The sequence below is a fragment of the Balearica regulorum genome, chromosome 2 (assembly GCF_011004875.1).
Source record: "Balearica regulorum gibbericeps isolate bBalReg1 chromosome 2, bBalReg1.pri, whole genome shotgun sequence".
NCBI lineage: Eukaryota > Metazoa > Chordata > Aves > Gruiformes > Gruidae > Balearica > Balearica regulorum.
The window spans coordinates 15,233,171-15,255,297 of NC_046185.1; the positions used below are offsets into that span (position 1 = coordinate 15,233,171).

At 44.9% G+C, this 22,127-nt stretch overlaps 1 protein-coding gene across 5 annotated transcripts in view; it reads left to right on the forward strand.

Annotated features, from left to right (window-relative positions):
• The first annotated feature begins 7,856 nt into the window (after window positions 1-7,856).
• The window catches only part of SAMD12 (sterile alpha motif domain containing 12), a 172,683-nt gene continuing 158,412 nt past the window's right edge, over window positions 7,857-22,127 (forward strand). For all 5 annotated transcript variants that reach the window (XR_012833731.1, XM_075743441.1, XM_075743445.1 and 2 more), the window contains exon 1: window positions 7,857-7,995. Coding sequence is in view for 4 of the 5 variants with exons in the window: in XM_075743441.1 (XP_075599556.1) it covers window positions 7,983-7,995 (13 nt within the window). In the remaining variant the exon portion in view is untranslated. The remainder of the gene's footprint in view (window positions 7,996-22,127) is intronic.

The following is a 22,127-nucleotide window of genomic DNA, read 5'->3' on the forward strand; positions in this document are numbered from 1 at the left end:
TTATTACACTGAAGTCTACACAGTATTTATTATTGCTTATAGCTTCACCCTACTGGCACTGAGGTAAGTACAAACATTACTGATGATAAAGGTCATGTCCTAAGCTCTATGCTCCAGATTCCCCGTGGCTGGAGCTTCTGTACATGGGGAATTCTCCACATATGTCCTTTTTCCCATTTGCCCAGTAATTTTGCCCAAGTGTGATAGGGACACCATGATTGTACAAATTAAATGTTCTGGTTCTAAGTGCACTATGCTCAGGTTGTAGTAGCCCTAGTGTGCATACTTAGATTATGTTCCAGACAGACACATGTCTAGACAGATGTACCTCTAGACTGATGTACATGTACAGGTTCAGGTATTTCTGTCTGGGGATATCCAGAAAAGCTGTGATAATGCTACCTAAAACTTTGTTTCTCAGAAGTTATTTACACCTGTAACAAAAGCTACAAATACGAATTTAAAATCTATTTTCCATATGTGTAAAGCTGCCCATCAGGAAGAGCTGCATGTGTGTTACTCAAATCTGAGGCTCCACAACACAAACATCTGTGCACACACCAGTCAATGTCTAATATGTGAATGTAGCAGGAGTGGTTTGAATGCTCAGCTAGTAAAAAACAGTGTAGAATTACCAAAATAAAGACCTTATGTAAGCAGAATTGAAGAAAATTATTAACCAGGAGGAATGCAGAGACACTATCTATGCAGAGACGGTGTTAGGAAAGCCAAAGCCCATCTGGAGATGTATCTGGTGAGAGACATGAAGGGCAACAAGAGCTTCCACATCTATCTCAATAGGAAGACTAGGGAAAATGTGGGCCTGTTGCTGAATGGGGCAAAGGCTCTAGTGACAAAGGAAATGGAAAAAGCCACGGTACTCAATGCCTTCTTCATTTCCTCTTTACTGGTAAGACCAGTCTTCAGGAATCCCATGCCCCGGAGAGCAGTGGGAAAGTCTGAAGCAAGACATAACCTTGGTGGATGAGGATCAGGTTAGGGAACATTTAAATGAAGTGGACATATATAAACCCACAGGACCCGATGGGCTGCACCCAACAAGTGCTGAGGGAGCTGGCCAACACCATTGCAAGATGACTCTCTACCTTTGAAAGCTCATGGTAATTTGGGAAGATTCCTGATGACTGGAATAGAGCAGATGTCACTCCTGCCTTCAAAAAGGGCAAGGAAGATCTGGAGAACTACAGGTCAGTCAGCCTCGCCTTGATCCCTGTGAAAGTGATGGAACGACTAATCCTGGAAACCATTTCCCATATTTAGGACAGGAATGCCATTGGAATGGAATCTATGGTCAAAATGGATTTATAGAGAATAAATCGAGCCTGACTAACCTGATAGCCTTGTATGATGAAATGACTGGCTTTCAACACTGTGTCCTATAACACCTTCTTAGAAAAACGAATGAGGTACAGACTAAATAAGTGATTGGTGAGGTGGACTGAAAACTGGCTGATATGGTGGGCTCAAAGGGTTGTGATCAGCAGCATAAAGTCCTTTTGGAAGCTAGACACTAGTGGTATACCCCAGGGCTCAATACTGGGGCCAGTACTGTACTATCATCTTTGTTAATGACCTACTGGGATGATGTGACAGTGTGCACCCTCAGCAAATGTGTTGGTAATACAAAACTGGGAGGAGTGGCTGATGTACTGGATGGTTGTGCTGCCATTCAGAGGAACCTGGACAGGCTGGCAAACATGGACATATTGGAGTGTGTCCGTCGAAAGGCCACGAAGATGATTAAGGGATCCGATTATTTCTCATACAAGGAGAGGCTGAGAGAGCTGGGCCTGATCAGCTTGTAGAAGAAAAGGCTTGGTGAGATCTCATCACTGTGTATAAATAACTGATGGGGGGGAGTAAAGAAGGTGGACCCAGACTCTTCTCAGCAATGCCTAGTGAAAAGAAACGAGGCAATGGCCACAAACTGAAATACAGGAAATTCCATTTAGATAGAGAAAGAAACTGAGTGATCAAACACTGCGGCGAATTGCCCAGAGAGGCTGTGGAGTCTCCACCCTGGGCAATATTCAAACCTAACTAGACATGACCCTGAGCAACCTGCTCTAATTGCCCCTGCTCTGAGCAAGGGATTGGACTAGACGATCCCTAGAGCTGCCTTCCAACCCCAATGACTGTGAGTCTGTGATTACAGGTTACGGACAGCATTGAATTGTTCCAGCCCACATCAAGTTGCAGTTCAGCAAATAGCAGAAGTTTAAACAAGTTACCCAACTGTTTGCCAACTGGTCACATGGACCTGCTCTGGTAGACTGTTTTTCTAGATCTGTTTACATATACATCCTCTATTAGGTATGGTTCTTTCATTTTCTATGAGGAATGCTTATATGGTATGACTCTGATTCACACTCTCCAATCAAGAGCAAGGAGGGTACTGAGTGTTTTACTTTTCTCTGCAGAAAAGGGACCCAAGCATTTTTCAGGAAACCATAAATCTCATTCACTGCTCTCAGATCTCCAGTACAAACTCATCTGAAGCTATTGCTGAAACAGTCAAGTTCTGCATTGGTCACACTACCCTCACTTGCTTGTTCCCACCTCATACTGCCCAATTCCTTGTCCGACCACATGTGTTTGGGCAGTCACCAGTGAATGAGAGCGGGTAACTGATGGGGGGACACTCAACAGGCTTTGTGCCAGGTTAGTTTTCAGTAAAAAGGGCAGCTGTTTGAGGCTAATGGTAGCAGTAAAGAGCAGGAAGGTAAATCACTGCTTTAGATAGCAGTGCTAGTCCAGGGTAGCTAAAAGCATTCAGAAGCTCACAGGATGATGCAGGGTGCAAGGGACCTCAGGAGGTCTCTAGCCTAACCTCCTGCTCCAAGCAGGAGTCAGGTGTATGATCACAGCAGGTTGCTCAGGGCTTCATCCAGTTGGGGCTTGGAAATCACCAAGGATGGTGACTGCAAAACCTCTCTGAGCAACCAACCTGCTCCAATCCATGACTGTCCACTTGGTGAAAAAAGTTTTCCTTATATCCAGCCTGAACCTCTCTTTTCTCAGTCTATGCCTGATTTCTCCCAATCTCCCACCATGGACCACTGCGAAAAGCCTGACTCAAAAAGCTGTTGCCCAAAGCAGCCACAGCTATGCTCTATGCATGCAGCCCCACTGCTGATTTTGGATTGTCCTGCTGGGCAAGTTGTCACAAACTTGCTTTGGGAGAAAAATGTATGGTATGTTTCCATGTTTGCTTAAAATTTCTCTTTAGCTTAGCAATGAATGAAATAAACAACTCCTCAGATCATTTGATGATGGCAAAAGTCGGTACCGCTCTATGTGCATGACTTAAGACATAGGTGTTACTGGAGGGTGGAATTAACCTCACACTTATAACAAGATAGACGTATATACTGCTGTCCGCCTCAGACATGTACAGATCATATTAACCCATCCCCTTCTCCTCCTGTTTTCTATCATATGAAATCAACCATAATAAATTCTATGGATCTTCTGAGTATTTTTACACTCAAATTCCATTTTCTTTCTTGCAACTAAGAGCAGAGGACATTGGCTATTTAAAAATACAATTTTTTACTTAAAAAAAAAATCAATTATTGAAAAGACAAAATGAGAGAAAACACCAGAAATTGTAACAGTAATGATAAAACACATACTGTGATCTTTTCTTAGTCTCCCAAATGCACTTCCTGAAGTAGTATGGATTATCATGCAAAATATTTTTGACAATAAGGGAATATAGGTGTGTATTTCAGCAATAGTATAGACAAAGAATATTAATTATGCAATTACACTACTACACTATTAAAACCTACTTTTCAGTGTCTTAATGACACTGTTAAAATCCTATTACATATATTTTAAACTTTTATTCCTCCCTAATAGCTCTTCTGAAGCCATTCTCAGACCCCAGAAAACTGTTTCTGAATATTAGTGTTTACACTTTAACACACAGCAAACCTTGGTTCATTTTGTGATGGTAACACTGGATCCATACAAGTATAAGAATCTGTTTCCATTGATCAGAGCGTGGGACTTACGTCTGACCTCAGTTTCCCCCCTTTTCTCAGTATATGCTTAGTTGAGTTATAGAACACCTTTTTCTTTTAAAATAAAACCCTGCAGAAGATTAATAACATAAAGTTGGACATTGAAAAAAAATCAGCAATACACCTAGCATTTTCTCCCCGTGCCGTTCAGGTATTTGCGTGAGACTCAGCAGGTCTTCTCAGGAAATGCCACTTGCTACAGCCAAAAGAGAATGTATAGAAACGCCCCACCCTCCTCCTCTCACTCCAGATCTGGCACCCAGTATCCCTCAGACTGTTTTTTCAGCTATGTGGCTGGCTCTGACAAAGGGAGGGGAGTTGGATGGGAATTCTCTACTTACTGCTTCCACACTTGAATTACCAGCTACCTCCTACATTGTAGTGTCCATAAAATTTATGCTGAAACTTCCTTGTTTTTAATTACCATGAGTGCAGCTCACAGCCTAGGGCGTGCGCTGACAGTGTGCCAGAACCACTGCACAGCGCTTCCTTCTTCCTCTTCCAGCCCTCAGTACTTGCAGAGGTACTGAAGTGGAAAACCCCACTTCTTCTTCCCCATCAATATCCATTCTGTATAGTCCTGTGCATGTTCCTCCCACACCTTCCCCCAATCTAAATGCACTAATCATCAGTTACCTTTGAAAAAACCCACCCTTTTCCATGTACACATTCCCAGCAATACGTAAGGCAATGCAGTAGTCCAGATACTGAGTCATTAGGCAGGTGGGATGGTCCTGTGATAGAGGTATTTCTGTCACACTTGAGTTTGATGACAAACTTTGAATGCTTTTAGTTTCACCATCACAGTTTAGGTCCATTCAGCTAAGCAAATCACAGCCAAAGATGATCAGCCATGGCTGTGATGCTGTTCACTGCCAGAGACACTTGATGCCTGACTTGAGGTCAAGAATTTTCAGACGTTTCTTCAACTGTCCCTGTAAGATGGCTCTGTGCGTGTGTTTGGGCACCCAAAAGAATTAATCATATTTGAAAATCCTGGGTCAGAATGATATGGCAAAAGTACCTCGCTATCAAGACCATCAGACGAATATGAGTGAGAATTTCACTATGGTTTACACAAAGGACTTACTTAAGAGTACAAAGGGATGCTTAAAGCTTAATGACTCTTGAATTTTTCTAAGGTTAAAGTAGAATAAAAAGGGAAAAATGATGATGGATGATAGTGTAGTGACGTATACAAGCCTAACATCTTGTTTAGACTTCAGCACTCTTCTAGTAGAGCAACGCTGTTGCTGAATGTAATCTGTTAGCTGGTCCTACCTAGAAATAATTCAAATGGCTAAGGAGCCTCTGGTCAGTATTGCTTACTTCATCTGGTGACCTAGGGCAAAGTACACAGCAAATTGACTTTGGCTGTGACAAACCGAGTCTGTTTAAAGGAAGTTTGCTATACTTTTAAGAGAATGTTTAAAGAAACCTGTCTGGAGAGAGGCAAGGTAAAAAGAGAAGCAAGGAAGCAAGGAAGCGTGATGAGGTAGCTCTTTCTGAGCAGAGAAAGCTGGTCTTTTTCTACTCTATAATTTAGCAGGGTGTTTTTAGAAAGTTAGCTCGCTCTCCCTGATGTTTTTGAAAGCTCTGCTCAAAACAGTTAGTACTTTACCATAGATTAATGAATCGATTTACAGCCTCTTTTCTTTAATGAGTGACATACATTAAATTACAATTTGTCTAGTCTTGACCAGAATTTGAGGAGTTTCTGATGGTTTTAGATACTGTTAAATATGAGGTTTCACTATCTATCATGTAACATTAGGTATCAAACACTATACCTTTTAACATCTGTCCTGCCTTATTTGCTACCTAGTCACAGCCATAATTTTGCTGTTCTTCAGCAGGCACAAAGTCATAATTAAAAACTACAAGGCTGTTTAAAGGGCTTAGTAAAATTGTACTCACTGAGGATGTCCTCAGGGCCCACAGCTGAAATGTCGTTACCAGTCAGAAATCCAGCATACTAACGGGGATAGGACCCCAGCTCTCCACATCCATGCCACTTGAACTCTGAGCCTTGATTTATTCACTCTATGGCTTCTAACTCATTCCAACCAAGAAAGCACTGCTTCGCATATGAGTTAGCCAGGTAATTACTTCTAACATAGCTCCAAATATTGTCATGAATAAATAAATGATTAATTGAATACATCAGCTTAATACAAAATGTCATCAAAATCACACAAGTTTATGTAGTGATGCTGTGAAGAAACTGCTGAAGGTTGTATGTGTGTCTTACACGTATTTGAAAACTGTGAAATCTAGGAACACCCTATTTTCTTGACAAAAAGTATGTGAATATCAGCCCACTTCACCCAGCGTATGGGATCAGGTGTGTGATTGTATTGTGCTTGGGAATACCAGCACATCCTCTCAATCATTATTACTTATAATGCACTGTGAGTATGCCTACCACTTTGCAAACACGTGAAAGACAAGGCTGCTGCTCCAGGGAGCTTGTATCTTGACTCATATACAACACAAAGGCTAATAGTTCAAATGCATATGAGAGCAAAGAACAAGTGAGGTCTTCAGGGCAAAGTTGGGAATAGAAGGCTTCAGGAAAGAGTTGGGCTTTAAGGCTGTTCTGTATAGGCTCTGGTTTTCCTTCATAAAATAAATAATGAAGATCTCATTTTAATTACTTTAGATATTTCAAGAATGTAAAAATTCCTGGGGTTTATGAAGACCTTATTCATTTGCACATTTTATATTCTTGCACTTTAATTTGAAGTCATGGAGGCTGTTTTGCAAAAATAACGTCATGAATAATACTTATTAGCCGCATTAACTGCTGCTAACAAACAAAAAGAATATGTGAAAATGTTTTCATGCCCTATCTGTATTTGTCCTTGTATACTTGCTCCGTCTGCTGTTGTCCTCTCGATTTTAGTAATGACATAATATCGGTGAGTGAAGGAACTCATAGACTCTTTCTGGTTAATATTTGTTGATATATTTAAAGCAAAAAAAAAGGGTATTTTTGAAGGAGAAAAATCTTCAAAACCTTTTTGATGTCTCAAAATGAAACTGAAAAGGGTACAAACCCACTGCTGTTTTTCATACAGCAAACATTTCAGGACAAATCTTGAGGGTGCCAGGTTGTTTCGCATAAGATTGGTGAGGACGTGAAGTCAAGGTTCCATTACTGCGTCCCTAATCTTCCTTCATTTTCTGCATTTTTTGGACAACCTGTCAGACAAGATAAAGATGGTGAATGAAGGAAGACAGAGGGCCCCACTGCAAGGTGAGGTGCTGATGGGAAGTTCCTGATGCTCTTTGTGTGCCTTTCTCCTTCTCTGCGGCAAACCTCCTCCGGCCCTGCTAGGGAGACCAGCGGGATGGGATTGGGATTGGGATTGGACAGGGTGACACCCCAGTCTCTTGGAGCCGTCAGGCTGGAAGTCGCAGTGACTGAAATACCACAACAGAAGTATTCCAGCGCGCCTGCGAAACGACGTTTTCTGCTGGCAGGGTACCTGCTCAGCCCCTTCCTCCCGCACCTGGTGGCGGTCACCATCCCTCCAGCCCCTCACAGCCCAACCGATGCCACCATCTGCAGCCTTGCCCCCGTGCCGCTCTCCCGGCTCGGCAGGTAAATGCGGAGGCGTCCGACGCCGCCAAGACCACCACAGAGGCCTGCGGAGGCCCCTCCGGCGGTAGGGGAAGCCGGTGCCCCGGCCAGGCGCTCAGAAGCCCCCCGAGGACGGCGGGCCTGGGGGCGGCCGGCCGGGCCTCTGGGACTACATTTCCCAGGGTGCCGCGGGGCGGGCGCACGGCTCCGCCCGCCTGTCAGCGGGAGCGCTGCAGGTTGATCGCCGCGGCTGCAGATGAGCGGAGCCCGCGCGCGGGCGGGGGGGCGGCCGGGGCAGCGCCGCCGGGGCCGGGTCGGCGGCCGGCACACTATGCGAGGCCGGGAGGATGGCGGTGGAAGGTAAGGGCTCCGCGTCCCCTGCCCGCCGCCCCCGGGGTCCCTCCCCTGTCTCCTCCCCCGGGCACTCACCTGCGCCGCGGCGGGGCCAGCCCGGCCCGGCCGGGCCCGGCTCGGCGGGAGGGCGGGGGCGGTTGTGCCCGCCGGCGGGGCCGGAGGTGGCGGCGGGGCCGCTCTGCAGCCCGCTGCACTAGCCTCGCCCGCGGGGCGCCCGGCCGCCTCCCTCCCGCCCCTCTCGGCCCGGCCGCCCCCAGCGCCGCGCCTGCCCCCGGGCCAGGTGGCGTGGGGTCGGGCCGTGGCGGCCCGCGGGAGGGGTGCCGGGCCGTGGCGGCCCGCGGGAGGGGTGCCCGCCCGTGGCGGCCGGGGGCGGCAGCGGGGGCTGCCCGCGCAGCCTGCGGCAGCCGAAAGCTTCAGTCCGGCAACTTCCCGGCGGGCCCGGAGGTGCCGCCTCTCCCGGCAGGGGCGGCAGACCTGCGCCGCCTCCCTCCGAAGTGGCCCCGGCGGCCCCGCTCAGCTCGCCGGGCGTCTTCCCCGCCCCGCCGCCGCAGGAGCCGAGGCGCCGCCGTCCCCGAAGTGCCCCGAGGCCGTGATAGCCAGGAGGCTTAGGGAGCCCCGGCCGTGCTCCCGCGTGGGCGCAGAGCTGTGGGCGCCGGGGTTTGCTCGGCCCTTTCCTCCCCCCGCAGGAGACGCAGAAGCCCAGGGCCGAGGTGCCCAGCTCCCGGGCAGCCGGGGGCTGTGAGGTGTGCATGAGGTGCCTGGCGCCTGGGGGTACCCGGTAATTGAGGTGATGCCTACCAAGAGCTGGAAAGGTGAACGTTTTGCCGAGGTCTTCCAATAGATGCTGGGCTCCTGCAGCAGTCTGACGTTGGCTGCGTGTTCCCTTTCCATGGGGCTTTTGGGAAGTTGGAGGGCAGATGTGACTAGGTGTATGGGAAAAGGCAAATCCACTTTCCTGCTGTCTGCTTCCCAAATTCACTCTGTTTTCTAGTGCTTTAGAGAGAGGCATTGAGCATTCTGCAGTCTGTGTCCCATGGTGCTTTCTTCTGTGCCCTTGGGAAAGTTTCAGAAGTCCACAGTGTGAAAACCAGCCATCTGACCCTTCTCCTATGTTGAATTTGGGGTATGTTGGGTTTTTTTGGGTGCTCATCTTGAGACCGCCTTGAGCTTTGTTTCTCAGATACACTGAGATCTACAGTTCCATCAGAGACCACTTGCTTTATCGCTGAAAATCATGCTGAAGCTGTCTTTTGCTGACTACACAAGTGACCACTGCAAATGATAGTCCAGCAAAAACTTGAGCTTACTGAAGGCAGTGGGCAGCTTAACGTCTCTGAAAACCAGCTTCCTAGGCAAACTCAAATAAAGGTAAACAAAACCACTATGTCTCAAAAGGTGTCTGTGTACATCCAAAGTTGTCCATCCTAAGCCATGAGGCTCTCAGTGAGTCAGTTTTCTTATGTATGGGCTGCTTCACTGAATGGCAGTTTCAGTGACTGTAATGATACAAAGAAGGAAGGTAGTGGTCCTGAATAAAAGCATTGCTGCTTCTGTAACAAAAACTTAGCAACATGAACTGGGCATGCGTGCCCGGTAGTGGGTAAGTAAATAAATGAAACGGACTGCCATGCACCAGATGGTTCATATGCCAGCAGCAACCCCTATTTCAGTGTGCTCTCTAATTTCTTCTTCCTTTATTCACTTAGAAGTCCTTCTCAGTCTGTTTGCTAGATCTTTTCAGGTCTGTAATAATTCCTGTCATATCTGCAGTGCCTTCCATCTGAGAATCTCTAAAAGCTTTGTAAATATTAATGAAGGAAAGCTCTGCTAAAGCTTTGGGAAGCAGTGCCTTTCCCTTCTCCTGAGATGGGATTTTTTTAACTCCTTCTTCCCATTTCCTTCCCACAGGATGTATCCCTGCTGTGGTCTCTCAGAACAGGCTTTCTTGTCTGCGTGTTCTGCTTTCTTTCCGTTTTTCTCCCTCAACTTTCTTGCCTTAGCATAATTCTAATACCCTCACACTAGCACCGTAAGATGACTACTTACTGCTTCAGCACAAGTAGCCTTGTGGCTGTGACTACTTTGCATGAACATAGTGCATGCATATTTAAGGCCTTTTCTTACCCATCATTGTTGGTACTATGTTTCTTTGTGTGACTGTGCTCAGAAGCGTACTTTTAACTTAATGCATCCACTGCTGTGTTGCAGCCCTGGGTGTGAGCTGTGTTCTTTTCACGAACTGTAACTTTTGGCAGTTAACGTGACATTACAACTTCTCTTTGAGAAGCTGAGAGGTTACTTGTCCCTCATGGCTCTGATCACCACAGTGTAAGGATCATACTCTAGTCAAAGTTGCCATGGAATCTTCTAAATTGATAGTTTTGTAGAAAAATGCCAATTTGCTGAACTCAAAATGTCTTGGACTCAGGAAACACAGAGCTTTTTTTTTCCTCCTAGTTGTTTGATTTGTTTGTTTTCACTTGAAAAATATTTTCCTGGTTTGCTGCTTGATCTCAAGAGCATAACCAGCTGTACGTCAGCTCTGGAAGCTTGGAAATAAGGAAAGCCCTGAAAACCTGGTTTAAGCTGAGGTTGCCTGGCCTTCCAGTCTCTGCGGTAGTTGGCTGGGAGTTTGGCTAGGGTGGGCTTCCTGGGTCTTCAGGTTGTTTTATAGAGTATAGCAAGGCTGCTGGAAGGCTGGGCTAACTGGCTTCTTGTGCGAACTTGCAAAAGGCTGACTCTGGGATGCAACTGGCAGGGAGTGGAGAGGTCCCTGGGGCGCAAGGGAACCACGGATCCTGGAGCATGGGAGTTCCTGGCCGGAGCCAACATCCGCTGTCCCACCAGCTCCACCACGGCTATTGTTCTGTGGAAACCGCCTGTTTGTCAGCCTCTGCCACGAAGGCAGAAGCTCTTTGTTTCTCCTTTCAGAAATGCTCTGTATGGCTAAAGTGAAAATACTTTAACTTCTAGTTTGTGCAGAATCTTTGAAAAATTCTGATTTCATTTTATCTAACAAATTATTGACATCTTCCTCAAATGTTATTATTTTAATGGTTTCTTAGCATGGAGTGCTGGAGTTTAGTTATAGCAACAAATGTCCAGCAGTTTACTTAAGGAAAATATCCCAAATTTTTTACTGGGATAGCTGACAGCGATGGATTTGCAAATATGAAATAGGAATTTGGAGGATACTACTCTTCCTTGCCAGTTATATACAATACATACCTGAGTGTCCCGAAAGAGATTATGTGGACTGGGAGGTCCTTTGGGCTGTATAGTACCAGTGCTTCTTGACCAATGAAAGGACTGGTATGTGTATGGGAAAGTGAGTTTGCACTCCTTAGTATGAGCCCGTCTAGATGGGAGCACTGCCAAGGTAAGTCTATTTTTAGACCTAACAGTTTTGACAATGTTCCTTTAAGTGGGTTTTTTTCCCTCTAGTAAGAATGAAAGAACTAGGTCAGAGCCAGGAGAAAAAGGCTTTTGATCTCTGCAACAGTATTCTCAAAATTTTTTTTTCTTTTTGCTCTTGTGCAGCAGAGGTAAAGGGGAAGAGAGAAATAGTGTTTTCTTCCCCCTCAGTGTTTATTGCACAAGAAAGCAAGAAACTGACAGCACCCAGCAGATAATGTAAGCATGCAGGTAATCCCACATAGTTCTGTCGGATCCCCTGCAGCTCTGACCTGTGGTGTTTTTGAGATTCCTGAGCAAAAACATGCTAATTATATCATGGAATTCTTTCATAGTAAGCGTTTAATGAAGTTGGTCTAACGCTCTTCCTGCTGTGTATAGGCTTTGGAAAGTGCGTACTTAATGTTTGTTGCTGGTCTCCTCCTGAAGGTTTATGTAAACTTCTACTGTCCTATGGCTCTTCTGTGGTGGGCTCATGCTATTGAGACCCTGGATCTACCTACAGGAGAATATGGGTTTTTTGTTTTTTTTTTTTTTTTTACTAAGAAGTGGAGCCTTGCTGCCATAAAGTGCTAGTGATTCTGGCCTTACCCGTTGATAATCCTCAAGGGGACTAGAGACTCAAAGGAGGTTAGGGCATTCTGGAGTGTGGCATCTTAACTGTTGCAAGACTGAAGTTATTTGCAGCTTGTAACCAACTTCTATCCAAGTGATCCTCTGAATTTCAGCAACATGATATACCTGGGTGGAAAGCCTTCAGTGCCTAGCCAGCTTCAATGGATATTGAATACTGCCACGTGTTTCCTCAGAGACTTGAGATATGGTGAGCTCATAGATGTGCTATGCCAACTGAACCAGGAATGTTTAAAGTGATGAGTTCAGGACTATCCGAAAGACAGCTTTGAAGCAGGTTTCAGTGTAGGTACCTATCATGCTGTTCCAGGGTGTGCCCAAAAATACAACTCTTTTGACAGGTATTCAGTTATTCAACTTTGTCTTATTCCTACACCCACTCTAGGCTCAGACTAGATGTCTCCACATCTGAGTTTCCAGGGAATGTGATCTAATAGATGGGTTTTCAGCACACTTAATTGCCTGTGGAGCAAAGAAGTAACAAACCATGTAATTCAAAAATTGCATGTGCTTCCATCAATGCTCTTGTTTTCTTCAAGAGTTTCCAACCACTCCTTAGCTTGAGGGACTTGAGGGTAGAGCTGCCAGTTGGAAGCGAGGCTGAGATACGCATCTACCTCTCCAGATGAAACTAGCACATAAGGTCATTGCAGAGGAGATGGATAAGACCAGTGGTGGAGATGCACACAGGACAGAGGGGAGTAAGACCCCAGCTCCAGCCTTTGGTTTTGGTTCCAGTTCTGTATGTCATTTAGTGACCATTTATTGCAAAAATCCATCCACAATTGAGGGATTCCACATGGAACATAGGTCTTCCATCCACGTTCACGTGCCAGCCTTCTTGTTGGGCTGTAACATCTATACCCTCCTTTCTTGCTTAGCAACAGCACAAGTTCAGAAGTTGGGGCTTCCCTTCTTGACACACCACCACCACCCTCCCACCCCCACAGTGTGCATGCAGCTTGGTGGCAGCGTGTGTTCCTCTGCTTTGAACCACTGCTTAGAACTTTCCTTTCTAGGTTGCTACGTTTGAAAAAGTCAGCTCCATCATAGTTCATTGCATCTGCCTTTAGCAAGATCAATGATCCCTCCCCAAAGGAATAATTCAGCTATCTAAGGCCAGGAGTCTGTCTTGGACTGCAAGTCCTCATTTTGAACAGGTACACTATACTCCTCAGGCATCATATAGGGAGACTGTGAGCTGAAGTTCAGAAGGTCCATTCCACTGTGGGAACTGGAGACCCCAAAATGAAGCTGTGGCAACGAAGAATGTCACTGCACTTAAGTCTCTTTGGGTGTATGCAGACTGAGTGGATATGATTGCAGGTTATGTGGTTGTTTTCCTCTCCCTGCTTTTAGAAATGAACCCATATTAGGCAGGAATCAAGGTACAGTATAGACTTGGTGTGTCACTGCATTTCCCTTGGATGAAACTTGGTTGCAGGATAAGAGTGTACCTGGAAACTCAGAAGTGCTTCCAGGTCAACCAGTTTAGATACAATTCCGTGAGTGTTTGGCCTTACCCTTTAAAGTATGTGGAAGACTCAGAAGCTCAAGGAGGACATTGATTAATATAAATTGGTTGTTTCAATGCAATCAAATCCCATCATAAGGATAAAACTTGTCAGTTGGTGGTGATGTATGGGCAAGGGGAAGGAATGGTGCTTTGAATGTTCATGTGCTTTCTCCACCGAGAAGGCAAGTAGGCAAAATACAAGTTAGACATTAGATGCATTTCCCAACATACCAGAAAGTACTGACAGAGTCTGTAATGATGTTGTAAGATCCCATGTTTAATGCTTAAATGGAAATTACACAATAAAATAGAATTCTTCTTGAGAGGTGGTTGGGATTTTTTTGTGTTGGTTGGTTGGTTTTTTTTCCTGAGATGTCCAAGTGCGGCAGGTAACATCCAAGGAGGTTGTGTAGCTTTGTTCCTCTTGTTTACAGCTCAGTGTACGAGGCCAGGGCAAGCTGTTTGGAGCCAGTCTCTTATGCTTCCCAGTGTCACGAGGGTTATGGCAGGAGAGCAGCTGGGAGAAGCTCCGAGTAAGGCACTGTAGTCAGCTAGTGTCCGAGTTGCAGAGTGGTGCAGGTTGTTCAGCTGATAACTCTGGAGAGGTTTCTGTCCGAAACATGATCTATGCAGGCTTGCTAGTGAATGCAGCCCTCAGTATCTGGATAGCATCATAAGTTTTTGTTTTGCCCACTGGACTCTGAAGGTGCTACAGCTAGTTTGCTGAGGTAGTAGAGCTGTTGGAGGGCTACTGCTCAGTGCACTGAGTATTGAGTTTCTGGGTTTGTTAGGGATACTGTTTCTGATTCTGGTGCCAACTTTCTCTGCTGTCCTGTCAGCTTTACCCTCTTGTGCTCTGTCATATCTCTCTGGTGTCTCTCTTTTTGTCCAAACTGTATGATCTCTGAGGCAAGGACTCCTCTTTCTGTGTACAAGAGATACTCAGAGGTTGTGACTAAGCAATACTATTGTGGGTTATTTCTCATGAAAGCTGTTGCCTTTGAATGGATACAGGTATTTATTCTTGCAGATTAACAGTTGAACAACTCAGCCCTCAATTACTTGTTCAAAGCACGCAGAGAATGTGGAGGGAGTAGTTCTGGAAGGTGCCAAAGGCAAAGGTGGAGAAAAGGGCTAGAAAATGGAGTAATTTTGAAGTCTTCTGAAACTGTCTGGTTGGTGGTGGTCAAAATAGCAAACAGGATTTCAGGAACTATGAGGAAGAGCTCAGAACAAGGCAAGAAAGATCTTTGTTTCTACATGAGTGCTTACTGCTCTTGCATTTTGAATGCTCCCTGCCATTTTGCTTTCCACGCCCCAAAAAAGGGACAGAACTGGAAAGAATACAGGAAAGGGCAGTCGGCTGGTCAGAGACATGGTGTGTTCTCTGAGGGCAGGTTATAAAGACTCTGATTCTTTAGCTTGGAAAAAGAGATGACCATGGACAGAATCCTTAGACATTGATGAATGGTTTAGAGAAGGTGAAAAAGGAACTTGGTCACAAGGCAGAACAATGAAGCTGTAGGGTTCTGTGCTTAAAATAAAAAAAAGGAAATAGTTTTTCACATAACACACAGTTCTCCAGGTGCAGCTTTCAACCTTAGGTCATTCCTAACCTGCCAAGGAAGGATCAATTCATGTATGCCCTGCACTCTCACCGTTTTCTTAAGCAGTGGCATAAATGGATAGACTTTGTCTGATTCAGCCTGATGACTTTTATGACAAAGTCTAGCTCATCTTGTGTGCATCTGGAACAACTCCACTTACCACAAGAACTTGATTTGCATCAATTAACTGAGAGGAGAATTTGTCCAGGACAACCCAGAAACATGGGGGGAGATGGGCAATTGGGCACTGAACTATAAAAACATTAACAGACAGGGTCGTGATGTATCATGGGGAAATCATGCCTGACCAATCTGATAGCCTTCTATGATGGCATGACCAGCTGGGTGGATGAAGGGAGAGCAGTGGATATTGTCTACCTTGACTTCTGCAAGGCTTTTGACACTGTCTCTCATAACATCCTTGTTAGCAAGCTTAGGAAGTGTGGGTTGGATGAGTGGACAGTGAGGTGGGTAGAGAACTGGCTGAATGGCAGAACCCAGAGGGTTGTGATAAGTGGCGTAGAGTCTAGTTGGAGGCCTGTATCTAGTTGCGTGCCCCAAGGGTCAGTGCTTGGTCCGGTCCTATTCAATATATTCATCAGTGACCTGGATGAGAGGACAGAGTGTACCCTCAGCAAATTTGCTGGCAATACAAAACTGGGAGAAGTGGCTGACACACCAGAAGGCTGTGCTGCCATTCAGCAAGATCTTGAGAGACTAGAGAACTGGGCAAAGAACCACCATATGAAATTCAATAAAGGCAAGTGTAGGGTCCTGCACCTAGGGAAGAACAACCCCAAGGCATCAGTACAGGGTAGGGGTTGACCTGCTGGGAAGCAGCACTATGGAGAATGAGCTGCGTGTCCTGGTGGACAAGAAGTTATCCACGAGCCAGCAATGTGCCCTCGTGGCCAAGAAGGCCAATGGTATCCTGGGGTGCATTAAGAAAAGCATGGCTAGCAGGTTGAGGGAGGTTATCCTCCCCTTCTACTCTGCCCTGGTGAGGCCACATTGGGAGTTCCGTGTCCAGTTCTGAGCTCCCCAGTTCAACAAAGATAGGGAACTACTGGGGAGAGTCCAGCGGAGGGCTACAAGGAGGGGACTGGAGCATCTCTCGTATGAGGAAAGGCTGAGCGAGCTGGGTCTGTTTAGCCTGGAGAAGAGAAGGCTGAGAGGGGATCTCATCAATGCTTATAAATATCTAAAGGGTGAATGTCTAGAGGATGGGTCCAGACTCTTCTCCATGGTGCCCAGTGACAGGACAAGGGGCAACAGGCACAAACTGGAACCCAGGAAGTTCCACCTGAATATGAGGAAAAACTTCTTCACTCTGAGGGTGACCGAGCACTGGGACAGGCTGCCCAGAGAGGTTGTGGAGTCTCCTTCTCTGGAGATATTGAAAATCCACCTGGACACGATCCTGTGCAACCTGCGCTAGGTGATCCTGCTCTTAGCAGGGGGGTTGGACTAGATGATCTCCAGAGGTCCCTTCCAACCCCTACCAATCTGTGAATCTGTATAAGTTACATAACTCTTTTTTTCCCAGTATATAAGAACTGGTACTGCTCTGAAAGAGGAACTGTCTGCTGTGTCAGGTCAATAGGGTTGGGGGGAAGGAGGAGCCTCGCATTAGGCTGCGACTGTAGAAATGCCACCCTGGAACATACCAGTTCCCCACAGCACGTAGGGTTGGAAACTGCTCTAGTGACCTGCATAAATGAGATGCAATGTTGTCTGAAGGAGACCTTCAGGATAGCCTGAAGCAGATTAGATCTACAGATGTCATCCTCAGTTGCTTCTGCCTTGGGTAGGTTGTATGTTCCCTCACCTTTGCAGAGAGTCCTCTTTCTCTCTCCAGAAATGTCCTGTGGCAGAAGGACTACAAAGAGAATGATGAGAGAGTTGCTGTCAGTAGCTACATGTTCTCTGTGCACCGTGAGCTAAACTTGGCATTAAAGAGCAGGTTCATTACTTGGAGCGGCAAGAATTCACCCTAATATGTGCTGCTCCTGGATGAAGCAAGCGCATGGGCCGGTGGACTGAACTTGGGTTGAAGTGAACTCTGCATTCAATTACAGGATCTAATCTGCTCTCAAGGAGTATGTCACTGAACTAAAGGGCATAAGGAAGACATTTGGTGTGGATTGTAGCCTGTCTGTAGTGCAGTCCTGTCCGTCTCTATATAACATCGAACCTTGCTAGCTCATGCTCTTCAGCTGAACATTCAGGTCATTACTTCTCTTCGTTCCCCAACTCATTTGCTCTCCCCTGCCTTGTTTTTGTGGCCTTTTCTTTCTTCCTTTCTTCTCCCAGAAGGCATTTTAGTTGAGTTGATTTGCTTCTCTGCAAATAACATAGTAAGAGCAAGAAAGAGACTTTTAATAATGCTGTTTCAGAAACATAAAGAAAGAAGAATTGTAATGTGTGTAAATAGAAGCTTTCTCCCGGATTTTCCTCTAGCAAAATAATTGCATGCTCTCGGCTAACGGTTTGTTGCTATACAAACCAGCTAGGGTACTAGAGTGAGTAGGACACAGTGGTATGAGGAAGTAGTAGGAGGTGAAGAATTTTACTGGGCCAAGGAAAGAAGGCATTTCCAGGCTCTTCAGTTAAATGTCCAAGGGAAGGGGTAGCTTTGAACAATGATAAAGGAGGTAACTTTTAGGCAGATGAGAGAAAGCCAGGACTGAAGACAGAAGTCAACTGTCAGATTGCAGACTAGTTATGCTAGTGAGAATGAATAAATATATTTTCCTTTGCATTTTGATGACTTTGTGCATCATTCATGGGACAAGAAATAAAGCCTGGTTCCACAGCTGAACTGCAGCCATTTGTGTGCCACATGTTCAGCAGACACCAGCTTTCATGAGTAGGGCAAAGGCAGAGATGTGTGATGCGTGTCTAGGACAGCTCACCTCTGATGCTGTAATAAAGACTTAACCTGTGTCCGTCTGAACCATTCTTTGTATGCTGGATAGGCTCGCTAGTGTTTAGAAAAGGTTTCTGATGTGATGCTGGCTGATGATGGAATTGAATAGTAGTGCTATTAGGACTTGAGATGAGGCATTCTTAGAAATATAATTTGTGGTGGAGTGTGACTAGCTATTCTCCTAAGCAGTGATTGCAAGGCAAGTTTCCTCCGGTAGTGGAACTAATGAAGACTTGTTTCTTACCCAGGTGTGTTCTTTATCTTTTCTCTCTACTTCCTCTCTGTATTCACTCTGAAATCCTCAGAGGGCAACAGTGGTACATTGTCTGGAGTTTGTCTAACTCATTTGGTGACTGACAATCGCAAGGTATGGTGGATACTGTTCCTTCAGAGAATGTGCTATTTTAGGTCTCTTCCCTCTCTATCTACCCATTGATTTTTCATAGTTATGCTTATCTCCTGTAGGGTGCATCTCACAAACTTGAAATCCAGAGGAGTTGCTTCACTTCTCAGGAGAAGCTTTGTAAATGCTTGCAGAAGCCTTCTTATTAACAGAGGATGAAATTAGTTTGCAAAACAAATTATCAACTGTTTTGTACTGTAATCATTGCTCAAATTATGTGCCTGTATATATGTGATGCATGTTCCTGACTGACCTTTATTGCTTTGTTCACTAAGATCCATTTTGCTTTGAGCTAATTGCATAGCTCACTAGTCCCCTTCACCAGTATTCTCCTCTTCCTCTATACCTGTACAGGATTTGTGGTAGACTTGCCTTACTTATTCACTGAACTGGTCCATTTTTCAATGAGCTTCTGTGTTGCTAGTGTGAATTCAAGAGCTTCTTGTACCAACTGTACATTTATTAAAATGGAATGAGAAAATGCTTCAGAAATAATTTGGCTGTCCAGTCATTGTGCCTGCTTTTTATCATGAAATCCCGTTGCTGTTCCAAAGGCAGAACTTGCATTGCTGAGTCTCCAAGGTCTATCATGCATAGTGATAATATGCAGCCTGTCTCATTAAGAGCAGGTGTAACAGAAACTCTCTTTTATGTTTATAGCATTTGCTAAAGTCTATGAGATAAGCGATGGCAAGTGGATAGTGCCATACATAAAATAAGTAGTTTCCAGTAGGAAAATTGTCAAATTGCACAAGTAAATTTCTTAGCTGAGTAAACTTAAGTACGGACATAGCCTTGTGGGATGAGGGTCTTAAAAGGCAAGCTTAACCCAAACAAGAAGAGGATTACTTATTCTGAACTTAGTGTTTCTGTTCTGTAGACAATTAAGGAGTCTTTCTTCTCTCTATACACTCAAGATTTGCATTGTCTTCAACCAAATTATGAGTTTAGTTTGATTCCAGATGAAACTGCTAAGTTATTCATTCTGGTTTCTTGATATATTTCTGATGCTGTACAAGAATCTGCCATCAGCTGCCTCTTATAGCTGAGGTGTGTGTAAGAGATGTATATAGAGTGTAGTAGATTGTCTCACGTTTTTACTCTTTCTGTGTTTCACTTTAGTTTTGGGCAACTAAAACAAGAGAGGCTAGAAAGACAAACAACTCTCTGGAGGGACCTGAAGGTACCGCAGCGTGCAGCTTGCAGACTATGTCTATCTGAGCCTTGAACTCAAACCTACGGGTATAGCTCATCAATAGCAGAAGTTTACAAAGCACCCCACAGCTCAGCACTGGCCTGGCTTTTGGCACAGCCTATTTGTAATCGCTTAATGCTGATTTTTGATGCTGCCCAACAAAAGCAGATAGCTAGACACCGATACTACTTCAGCTACGTACTTTGGGACTTCAGCCTTAGAGGAAGTTTCTGATAAGTTCATGTTATTTGTACTGAAGTAGAAAAGGTCCTGACTGATTTGGTGGGCTTCTCTGCTCTGTGTGAATGCTGCTGATTTGGTGGCCATTAGGTAGGCAGATTCGAGAAACAGTGGGCAAAATCTTGAAGCTACTTCCTCAGCAGTTGCTAGCAGTATTTACTAGGTGGCAACATAACCGGCAGGTTGTATTCATGTGAAACTTTGACTGCAGTTTCAGCTGGTCCAAAGAGATGGGTTGGGGGAACTGTGCCAATTGACATTAGCTGGAGATAGGGCTGTATGGAGAAGTAATTCCTACAGGGAAAAGCCAGACAGTTGCTAAAACCTAGAAACTGATTGGTGAGGCAGATGGACCATCCATAGGAGTTATAGAAACTGATTACTGTGGAAAAATTTTCTGCCAGATAAAGTAGTCAAAATAATCCTAAACTTTATGGTACAAATTAAAGTCATCTTTATTTGCTGTTTTTAATCTTGTTTTTTAGTATTGTAGAAGTGATGCTAACTGCTCAGGTCAGACATAATCTGAAATAATACCATGTTTTCTAGGGATATTTAGAGTTACTAATGAAGTACAAGCTTCTGGAAAAATGAGAAAGGCTTTGCGGTGCAGATCCTTCTTGCGTGTTTGGTCAGCGTGAGCAGCCATCTCAATCTAGAATGAGATCTCAATGTGAATGTCTCCTCTGATCAACCCAGTTAAAGTGGGTTGTGAATGATGGCAAGCAAAAAGCCCCAGGGATGTTGTGTGACTAACTCGGTATTGAAATGTAGCATCTGGAAGTGTATAGGAGTCTGACTGAAAGTGCTGACTGCAAAATTTGATGTGGTTGGAGATTTGATTTGCTTTTGACAAAGACCTGGGCAGAAATGGAAGGAATGGGTCCAGTGAGAGCTGCTGTCTTGTAGGATCTCCTTTTCTGGAAATACCTGTTAAATCTTCATGACCTTCATGAAGACTTGAGATGACTGAAAAGATATTTGGATCCTTTATATAAGGTCCCTGCTATGCTAACCTGAGTTTGTTAATGTTCCAACTTCTCTCTGTGTTTTTCAACGACATGGCATTTTATGGTGGGACTAGGAGGGGGATTGTATGGATTTACCTCTTAGCATTGTGCAGCTAAGTCTGTGGCATGAATATATAGAGTTTGCATGTTTGCCAGGATTTGACACAATCCTTAGTTTTCTAAGGATTGTTAGAGGTTGGATGGGTATCTCCTGTGCCTGTTTTTCGTCTCCAAATAGCAAAAGCTAGCATATGACTGTGATGCACACAGAACAGGGCACATGAGTAAGAAGATGCTATTTTTACTTGATTGCTTTTTAGAATAGAGTAATTGTTATTGCATGTAACTCAAGTACTTGCCAAATATGCTTTAATGTAGCCGTAATTGATCTGCTTAAAATTTTAAGCAGCCAGCAATATTCCCACTGAAACAAGTAGTTATGAAACGTTTGACACGGTAGGCAGCAGAGTGCACAGAGGTAGCGATTGATCATAATTTGATCTGCTAAGCCCTGAGCCTACAGATGGAGAGACAAAGAGTTTCCATCTGCCTGTGCAAAACTTTGGATGTATCAAGGCTGTGTTTTGAAGAGTGCCTTCAGGGTTTTCTCAAGACAGGATTCACAGAGTACCCTCTAGTAAAAGGCAAGGCTTGCCCCCAGATGCCAGTAACTTCCTATAGCTCTTGGTGACTTTTGTGTACCATCAAGCGTGCTCAGACAAGCTGTCTCTTGGCTGTTTGCCATCTGGGAGGCAGGCGTGTATGGGAAGGAGGTAGTGAGGGGAGCAGAGCATTCGCGTTGCCCTGCAAGCTTTCCTTTCGAACTGCATACACGTGCCGTAAGGGATCTGCGTGGGCACAGGGCTCGGCTCGTGTGTATCGGCTTCTGCAGAGCAACAAATTCTCTTGCTCTGTATACATGGAAAGGACTTGGGTTTGTGTTCTCGCATGTGGAAAAAATACACTGTGTATTGCATTAATTTTGTTCCTTCCCTAGTTTTTTAGGACAGATGCGGTCATTTTTCCATTTTGGGTGCTCCACTTAATATTTTTTCAGTTTTTGACTCTCATAACTTGGCAGATCTCAGCAGTCTTTTCTTTAAAGTTCTGGAAAAGTGGATATTTTCCTGTAGATTCAGCTCTACCATTGAGCTAGGAGTACAAGAGCACTTAAGTACCTTTGTTTTAAAT